General features: G+C 45.4%; 1 protein-coding gene across 1 annotated transcript; it reads right to left on the bottom strand.

The window, feature by feature from the left end:
* Positions 1-976: 976 nt before the first annotated feature.
* On the bottom strand, positions 977-8,256 carry Lgalsl (galectin like). The gene is made up of 5 exons (XM_048352612.1): positions 8,104-8,256; positions 7,249-7,320; positions 7,023-7,111; positions 6,207-6,384; positions 977-4,043 (listed from the first exon to the last, which is right to left on the bottom strand). Exons 1-5 carry the CDS (start codon positions 8,137-8,139, stop codon positions 3,900-3,902), a joined length of 519 nt encoding a protein of 172 aa, XP_048208569.1. The 5' UTR covers positions 8,140-8,256; the 3' UTR covers positions 977-3,899.
* Positions 8,257-10,133: the final 1,877 nt, after the last annotated feature.

Here is a 10,133-nt window from a genome sequence, read left to right as displayed (position 1 = left end):
AATGAAAGTAGTTAGGGTATGACTGGGATCCTAGATCCAACATGTGGGAAAATCTCTGCTACCTCCTGGTAAACTAAAGCTGGGCAAACTTGGATAAGCTATCTAATTTATCCTTTAAATGACCTAAGAATCAACTTTCTTTCCTAACCACTCAAACCACAGGAAAGATTAGACAAGAGCAATATGGTCTTGCTGTTATGTATTTACTATGCTAAAATCATGTTTAACAACTTAGTAAGAACTTCTGTCACAGAACTTGAAAGGCTGAGTCAGGAGGATTGTGAGTTCAGGGCCTCTATACAGACTGGGCTACAAAGAGTCCCTGTCTCAGGAAAGAGAGGGGAGGACATGGATACAAACACTGCACTCTTCAACAGAATGGGTGCATAAACTGTAGCATACCCATGGAATATTAGTAACATACAGGAAAAACTATTGATACAGACAGTATGCATGAAGTTCAAAGCCATTAGACAAACCAAAAGAAGCCAGCTCCCAAAGATTTTGTACACACAATGATTGTCTTTCCAGGAAATGCAAAACTATAGGAAATGCAAAACTACAGATCAGTGGTGGCCTGATCTAAGATAGGGGTGGGGGAGAGAAGTTAATTACAAAGGACTGCAAAAGGGCATTTCCCAGGCAATGATACTGGATCTTATTAACATGATGGTTACATCCTGAATCTATGCACATGTTAAAACTCAGACTTGTACACAAAAGGGGAATTTACTGCATGGAAAATTTATATATATTTTTTATTATATTAAAAAGAACCCACTGTATGTACAACATAAAGCTCATTATGTCTCTGGCAACTTCTAAGGTTTTTGGGTTTTTTTTTTTTTTTCTCTTCATCCATGTCCAATCCATGATTATAGTGGGAGTGGCCCATGCTAGCCCCTCCATCCTCCCCCCACTGTCTATGCTAAGTACATTATACTAGGGGCCAAATATGGCATGCAATAAACTGGGAGACATTTTGTAGAAAATTCCTTTATTATAGTGCAAATAACTTTCAGCAGTGACATAATGTAACAACACATTAGCAACATTTTACACCATACAGTAAATAAGAAAGTGTTTCTTTGAAAATATGTCATCATAGGAACATTATTTCTACATGAATGCTGGAAAATGCCAAGGTTTGTTTTTCTCAAGGCAATAGGGCTTTCTCCCTCTTTTTGAATATCTTCTTTTAAATACAAGTGGAAGGAATTGCCATTTAACAAATCATCAGAATGATCTCAGAGGAGGTTTTAAACTGAGGTTGGCAAGATTTGAAATGGGATTTCAAAATTTAAAAAAATAATTTTAAGACAATTCTGGAATACCCCAGAAAGTAGAAGTCACTTTTAATAACTTTGAAGTAGATATACACATTTACTCCAATTTTGCTGCAGAAACAGATTGTCTAAAGCCTGCCTTTTATTTCCCCAGAGCCTGATTGTTATTTCTTGGTTTTTGGTTATTGCAAAACTAGGGCTCCGGTTAGAAATAACTCCGTACATACGCAAATACTTGTCCTGTGAAGGTTTCAATTGCACTTTCCAACCTAAAATTCACACCTTAGACCTCACAAGCTGGGGTAAGGTGCAAACATGTTCCAGTTTCCAGCTAACCATAAAGACAGTGGGATTAGCTCCACTACTCATTTAGCTCCACCTAAATCAAACCATCACATCATTTAGATTAATCCTGATAGGTTTACCCAAGAGGTTCCCATGACCTGACCCATAGGGCAACAGGCAACAAGGGTTGACACTATTCTCACACTAAGCTTCCTAAGGGCTTGGCTGCTAATGAGTTTGCAGACAGGAGAGGAGAGTCCCTTCTGATCACGTTTACTCCCTGCTTGTCTAGGTTCTGCTTGGTCATACAGTGGGGGTGGATGGTTGGCTACCCAAGAATCTTCTCAAGGAGTTTTCCACCATGAATGAATCAAAACCCCTACAAAGATATTTCAGGGTGTCTCTCTGCACTCTTTAAAAGTAGCTTCACAAGCCATGAGAAGTTAATCACTGGCTTGAAAATACCTGGAGCCATAGAACAGCCCCCATGCTGACTATGGCCAAATGAGTCAGCTGGTACATAAAGCTTTGCAATATGCAGCCTGTTTTGTTGGACAAAGTATCATTGTATATAAACACCATGGAACTGTGCAGAACAGTTTCAAAGTTGAGATAAATCCAAATATATCACCTATAAAAAATTCACAATTTTAGTCTGCTCTATTATATTAGACTTTGGTACTGAAACACTGTCTACATTCTCAACACATAAGCATGACCTGGTCACAGCTGTGCCTCTGCATGTTGTGTAAAAACAAAAACAAAAAACTCAAAAGCAAAGCAGGACAAGGACCTGTCATAACAAGAACGCAGTAAGCTGTACAAACAAAACCTAAATTATATATAAATACACCCCCACCCCAGCACCCCTTCCTCCCCCTTTCTACCTGACCAAAGCAATGCCAAGGGTCCTTTTCTCCAGGGCCAGTACAGCTTGTGAAATTCAATGCCCAGGACATCAACTTTCTGTGGCCTAGTACCAGAACTACCGTTGTATAGGGAAACTGAATGAGCTCATTGGAAGCATTCACACTACTGGCTGGTCTCTAACATCTGAGATCCCAGAAATGAGCCTTTCTGATAAACTAGTGGGATCCTTTTCTAATCTGGATCCCATCTTATCCTACTATCTTCCAAGCCAATATGGCTGGAAGCATCTTCTACTCTGAAACTCCAAAGGCATTGCTTAGGGATATTGGTGAGGGTCACATAAGAAAAGTTATACAATGAGATAACAGCTTAAGTTGGTATAAATTATTTCTAAGTAAGTTATTCGGGGTCATTTGCTTCTGCTTTACACTGCATTCCACGATCTTTCATATTATACTTTTAAAAGTTTATATAATACTCATTTTAAAAATTGTCTATGCAATCACCTTGTACATGTTTTCAACTAATTTAATAACAACTTAATGAGCTATTATGCAAATCTAGGGAGTAGCTAATCTTAAGTCAATACTGTGCTAATTCATAGTGAAGAGAAAAAGCAATGTAAATAGAATTTCATATAATCGACAACTTGAAAAGCAGTTTTGCCAAAATGTTGCAAATTTTTCCCAAAAGCACTTAGAGCAATTTATGTTAAGAAAAGTCCAGGGGTATAGAGAATAATCACCCAACAGATATAAATTCACCTGTTCTATGATTATAATATGTAATTTTCCCCCTTGGACCTAAGATATTTGTACATTCCAAAGTTCATAACTTTGCTGTTCTTGAGACATTGCTCATTCTCTAGTACATATATTGAATATAAATAAATAACTACAAGAAAGCTTCAAAAAATCTAAGTTAACATTATGCTGTGCAAAACAAAACAGAACCAAAAACCCTCCAGAAACAAAACAAAATAAAGCCCACACGTTGAACAAACTACATTCTATGTAAATACCCTGACTAAAATGGTACTTGTGCTACACAATTCCATGTTAGTGCAGAAATCTGTTGGTTTTCATGTACCGTGGTAGTTTTTAATGTCTTTAGCACTTTTGTTTTTAAATAACCTTGCTTTGAAATGACGAATAATTTGCTATCAAATCACAAACCATCACAAATCCATTTTAGTGTAGTCGGAATAAAATCCAGCATTAAGGTATTACTTTGTTTTTGGAGTAATGGCTCGGTGTCTTTGTCCGACAGCTTTCTTTCTGTGGGCAAACCCCAGTCAGAACTGTTATTTTAGACTTGAACTGCACAGAAAGAAGAGACCGTGAAGCTTGCCTTTTGTTTGTATAAGTCTCCAGATCTTTCTAGGACACATCTTCCAGACCGACAGTCATGTAGTTTTGACACCTGATCCTACTTGAAATCTAAGTGCTTCAAACAGCATCAGCCAAGTTTGGTGATCTGGAGGTCCCCATTTATCTTTATGGTGTCAATGGCAGATAATGTTTGAATGCGATGATAAAAATCAAAGAGTTGGTGTCCATCTACAAACACTCTGAAACGTGGGTGCTCACAAAGAATTTCCACCTGAAAGAAACAAAATCATAACCTCAATTCACAATTTAGATGAAGCCAGCTGGAGAATACAAATAAAGATAAAACTTCATTTTAGCAAAAGGCAGTATCATCAATGATTCTCAAATATGAGAATGCACTAGAAGCACAGAGGGTGGTTAGAATACACTCTCCAGTGTCCCAGTGCGGGAGTTCCAGGGTAAAGTCTAAGATGGTATGTTTCCACCAAATTCAAAAGCAATGCTGAGGGGCTGGGAATGTGGCCTAGTGGCAAGAGTGCTTGCCTTGTATACATGAGGCCCTGGGTTCGATTCCCCAGCACCACATATACAGAAAATGGCCAGAAGTGGTGCTGTGGCTCAAGTGGCAGAGTGCTAGCCTTGAGCAAAAAAGAAGCCAGGGACAGTGCTCAGGCCCTGAGTTCACAGCCTAGGACTGGCCAAAAAAAAAAAAAAGCAATGCTGATGTTGCCGGAACAAGGAACAGACTTTGAGAACCACTACTCAATATTACCCAATATCCTTTGAAGATTTAAAACAGATTAGGCTTTAACACCTTTCTCTGCACTGTAGGAAGGGACAGGAAGAAGCATAGATGTGTATGGCACATCAGTCTCTACTGCCATCTCCTGAATGATTCCACCCCATCTCCAGGGGAGTCCCTCCAGGGGAGCCCCTCGAGAGGCAGAAGTGGTACCCATTAGCAGCATGGAATGATAGTCTAGACACTGAAATATAGTCAACACTAAGGCAGAGAGAAGGTTATATAGTAATTACCACTGGACTAAGAATGTGTAATTAACAAGGCTTTGTTAAGCCAAACACAAATACTGATTTCACACAGTAAAACCTTTTTCTTCTCCTTTTCCTTAAGTAATTCACCATAGAATTTAATTATTACTTCTGTGCAATGATGTATTTATTAAAAGCATTGGTATTTGCCATGCAAGGAGAGACTCCATATGTGATATTAGTCACATCTAATTCATATTATTGCTAAAATTATATCACCAGCAGGAATTAGTTCACTCTGATTTTGTTGCTGGGAAGCATTATGTCCTCCTGGCAGCCAGAAGCTGCTCTCATGAGCTAAGTGTTAAGATTATCACTAAGAGGATGCTCTGGCCAAAGGGGCCTAAAGAAACATTGCTATGCACAGTAATGCACTTTCAGAGCTATCTTCCCCAGTCTATGGTTAGAAAGGCAATAGTCTCAACTCTATCACTGATGCAATTCTTCTTTCCAGACTCCCCACTCTATAAGGGAAGAGAAACAATCATCACAGGCCTTTGGAAACTTCTAGAAGAACAATGGGGTAGGTAGAGCCTGTTTGGTCAGGCTTATATGGAACACAGAGCTTTTAATCCAGTTGTTATTACTGTGATATATAGTAACAGGATGTGATGAACACAACTTTATCACCAGGTCTGACATTCAGTAAGTCCTTTAAAATACATTATTCACTTGTATTTTTCATTTGGCACTGTTGGGCATAGAGGAAGACTCTGCTAATGCTGCTTGATTAGATGGCAAATTTGGGTTGTGTTTCCTGCCAGCTAGATAGTGCGGAGCAAGTCACCATTTATCCAGGCCCATGGGAAGGAATCTGTCAGCCACTCAGCCTGTGACCATGAAATAGATGCTGGCTTAATTAACCCACAGGGGGAAACAGATACACACATGGCCTCATTAGCAAAGGGAATGAGAGAAAATGAAATGAAAATCACAAAATTGCTTAAAAGGTCATAATTAATAAGGTTTTGAGCCACTTAAAGGCAAAGGAAAAAGTACAGGGAATACTGGAAACTTATTAATATTTATTGGTCAATGAAGTATTTGGGAGCAGGTATTTACTACAGGCCTACTACTATGGTGGGGATTACACAGAATAATATTTGTCATAGTAGCTAAGTCCAGTTAAGTACTAATTCTCAGCAATCTGGTCTAGATATGTTCAGACACATGTATTTACTAAATGGGCTGAAAAGAGCCAACAGCTACCATAATGGGTATTAATTTCTATCAGCAAACAAAGCTCTTTTGATTGCTTTTTTTTTTCATCATTCGGTGAAAATTTTCCTGGACATGCAGGAATTCTGGCTTCTGAAAGTGCTCTTGGCACAAACTAGATAAGAAGAACAGCATGGCCCTGGGCCCAGGCACTGGAGGTACTTACTCTGAATGGCTGGTCTGGGATGAATGGAAAGTAAGGGATTGCTGACTGCTCTTCACCTCTTTCACCTGATATGCAAGAGTTTCGGAGTAGCTGCCGGTCTGTGAACACAGCTTTGAGTTCAATGGCCACATCGGCAGGAGGGTCTTCGGAGTCTCCGCAGGTCAAGCTGATGGCAAAGCTGAAAAGAAAATCATTGCATTTATTCACAGTTGGAAATAACATTTCGACATGACCCAAGCCCTCCAGGACCCTACTCTACTCTTCACAAGGCTACAGAGAAGAAACATTATACTCAAACCAGTTGATTTTGTGAAACCAACTGATTTTGTGAAAACTGTGAAACTGATTTGGTGAAAACTTTGGTGGAACTGAAAAAAAAATGACTGACATTACAGATCTTAAATACCCCAGGCCATACATCATTATCTTAATCCTGTTCAGAATTCTCAAAGCAGACCCAGAAATCGACCAGAAGAAATAATACCTTGTAAAGTCTGATTCTTATTCATACTGATAGTTCTTGCTCCAAACACTAGGGTTCAAAACTATGTAAAAAAAAAAAAAATCCCTTTGGCCTTCCTAAGGGTCAAAGAGAAAATGTGGGTCTATATTTATCATCTCTGATATAAATAGCTGTCTGGAGAAATGATGGCTGGGATTCATACACATTCTTTTCATGGGAACATGGTACTTTCTTGGCACTGTCAATGAGCAACGCTCTCCACAAGGAGAGGAAGAGAAGACTGAACCACAACAGAAGTGGGCAGGGCCTTGCCACTGCATGGTATCTGAGCAGTGACAGGAGCCGCGCCTTACCTCTCTGGGTTGAGGTCTACGATGCCCATCACTAACACCTTCTTGCCTGGTCTCATGCCACCTTTAATGTGCCCACAAAATGGAACGATCTGCAAAGGAAGAGAGGAGAGAGAGCTCACCGACTATGAGGAGAAAAGCCAGTTCCATTAGAAAATGCAAGAAAAAAGATGAGCTTTGAAAAGAAAAGGTACAGGCAGAGACACAGAATACAGACAAAACCATTTACCAGTCGTGGGAAGTACACGTCGGCTTGAACTGGAGAGCCCAAGGAGTTGTTTAAGTGCCCATCATCTAGTTTCTAAAAATAGAAGCACACAGATTGGTTTTCCTCAGACCCTTTTTTTCTTAAGGGGTGGAGGGAGAAAAGGGGGGAGGCAAGCCACCCTAGTCTGGCAGAATCCAGCAGCCCTCCACAGACACACAGGCAGTATCTGCAGACGATGGCTTTTCATAGTCCATTAAATAACCGCAAACCTCCCAGAACAAAACACATCCTTTCCATCCGGTAGCTAAGCTCCCCGAGATCCTCACACCCTTCAGAAGCAGATCGAATTCAAGGTCGCTGCCCACCAGAGAGCCCAAGCCCCGTGCAGGCCCCTCGCCAACCCTGCACCCCCGCGGCTTGGGAACCACAGTCGCCCAGGCCTGTCTTCGGGGACGCGGCTGAAGTGGAGCAGCGGAGCTCAACTTCTCCCGGGAGCCCCCGGCGGGGACCAATTTCTTCGGAGGAATCCCCGGGACGGTGGGGGCGGTGGCGGGGCGCCACGCGCCCCCACGCTCACACTCACACGTGCAACACGCGCACACCTGGCCGGCGCTTGCACGAGCGCGGAGGGGGGTCCGTGGAGCACCGAGGTGCCGCGGTCGCCCGCAAACACCCTTCCCCAGCCCAGCGCCCTCGCGTCGGGAGAGCTCCCCGGCTCCCGGGCGGGCCGAGTGCACCGCGGGCTCCCGCTCACAGGTACCCGGCGTCCCCCGGCGCGGGGGCTCCGGGCCGGGCCTGCAGCTTCCTCCCCGCCCTGGCCCCAGCCGAAGCCGGCGGCGGGAAGGGGGCGCCGAGCGTGCGCCCCGCCACACTCACCACCACCGCATCACTGTCGGCCACGGATCCCGCCATGTTCCTGCGCGGTGCACCGGGGCGCACGGCTGGCGGCCCGGCGGCGGGGGACGCTGGACGCGGCGCGCGCGCGGGGAACCCGGGGCGGTCCTGCGCCGAGCGGGGGCGCGGGTCCGAGGTGCGCGTGCACACCGGCGCGGGATCGCGCGCGCGCGCGCCCGGGGCCGGCGCGGACCGGGCCGGCCGGGCGGGAGAGGAGGGGGAGGGGAGGAGAGCGGAGAAGAGCGGCGAGGGGAGGGCAGGTCCAAAGTGGCCGCAGCCGCGGGGACCCGGAGCGCTCGGCAGCCGTGGCTGCCGCCCGTGTGCTGGAAAGAAAGGCGGCGAGGGCCTCGCCACGCCGGCCCAGGGCGGCATTTAAAGGCGGCCGGGCCCGGCTGGGGAACCGGGAACCGGGAACAGGGCGGGGACCCGGCCGGGCTGCCGCAGCTTGTCCAGCGTGCCCTGCCCTCCGGCCATTGGACGGCGGCGGTGGGAGGGGTGGGCGGGAGGCGGAGGGCGGGTCCTGTCTGCGGGAAGGTGTGGGTGGGGCTGGGGGAGGTGGGGGAGGAGGGTCGGCGGGCCAGGTGACGGGTGCTGGGGACACGCGCGCTCCGCGCTCGCGGCCTCGGATCTCTACCCAGTCTACCCTCCTTCCCTCCGGCCCGGCTTTTTGGCGGGTGGGCCGGGGGCGGTCCCGGGAAGCTGGGGCGCTGAGGGTGGTGTTCCAAAGCCCGGGGGGTGGGGAGTAGGGAGGGGGGCTCGGCCCGGTCTCTCTTTGGGAATTCCAAGCAAGCCCAGGGAAAGATTGTGTCGTTGAAAGAGGATCAAAGGTCTCAGGGCGGACCGAAGTAAACATTTCACCGGACAGAAAGAGGCCAGGGAGGAAAGGACTTAGGGGCTTTGCTATTCCAGGAGGCTAAACACCTACCAGCCCTCCTTTCTTGGGGACTTTGCTAAATGCCTACCAGCCCCCCTTTCTCTGTGGAAACACAAAAAGGGAGGCAGGGATACTGGAGGCCCTCCCCACCCCCCCCCCCCACCCGCTTCTTAACAAAGTAAATAGGCCTTTGTTTTTATTCAAGTCCCAGTCTGGGATAGTAAAGTTCTCACTGAAAGTCTGATAGTCTGATATCCTTGGTAGAGTCCTTCCCAGGGAATGTGTCCCTTTTATTCTAAAGTTCAAATTCCTTTATGGCATTTCCACCTTAGGATGATTATGTAACTTCTTAGATATACCCTGTAACCTAACAGCCTTGGCTTACACATTCCGTTGTGTGAATCATAGGGATGACCTACACCCATAAGCCAGGAGCATGTGTGACCTATGCTACCTCAGGGCCCCTCAGAGGCTCCCTTCCAGCCATGGTTATTGATGGAACAGCTGCACAGCTTTGGTGTGTTCGTTTTCTCTTATGAACCAGAGAGAATCGCGGTCTCAGCTGTGCGGGAGCATTACCTACACATACCTGTAATCCAGTCAGATCCGTCGTGGAAGTGGTTCCCCCAATTAGAGGCTGCCACACAGTGTGGCTTACAATTTTGTTCTGATTTAGTCCGAACATAATATCAGCCAGACACTGGTGGCCTGTAATCCTAGCTCAGGAGGAGGCTGAGATCTGAAGGTGGCCTTTGAAAGCCAGCCAGGGCAGGACAGGCCGTGAGATTCTTATCTCCAGTTAACCAGCAGAAAACGGGAAGTGGTGCTGTGGGTCAAAGGGTAGAGCGGTAGCCTTGAGCTGAAGAGCTAGGGGACAGCGTCCAGGTCCAGAGTTCAAGCCCCAAGACTGCCAAAAAAAAAAAAAATCACCTAATGGTTATTCTAGGATATTAACAAACTGCTGACATTTGGAAAACATGCTTTGGTACATCTCATTTCTTAGAGTCTAGCATTGGAAAAAAAAACATCACATTAAAGTAGTTCTTTGTTACTACTTAAGCTAAAAGTGATACAGTAGTATATCATGGTGATTAAAGAACTGGTGTCCTGAGTTCAAATCCTACCTCTTCTATTGTTT

The sequence above is a fragment of the Perognathus longimembris genome, chromosome 8, assembly GCF_023159225.1.
Source record: "Perognathus longimembris pacificus isolate PPM17 chromosome 8, ASM2315922v1, whole genome shotgun sequence".
Taxonomy (NCBI): Eukaryota; Metazoa; Chordata; class Mammalia; order Rodentia; family Heteromyidae; genus Perognathus; species Perognathus longimembris.
The sequence above is the reverse complement of the archived record's forward strand: the minus strand, read 5'-3'. Positions and strand labels throughout refer to the sequence as shown.

Coding starts and splice junctions, on each gene's coding strand:
- Lgalsl (XM_048352612.1), bottom strand. CDS start 8,139: ATGGCGGGATCCGTGGCCGACAGTGATGCGGTGGTG. Junction 7,321..8,103: donor CCGACAGTGATGCGGTGGTG/GTGAGTGTGGCG, acceptor TTCTATTTTTAG/AAACTAGATGATGGGCACTT. Junction 7,112..7,248: donor ACGTGTACTTCCCACGACTG/GTAAATGGTTTT, acceptor CTTCCTTTGCAG/ATCGTTCCATTTTGTGGGCA.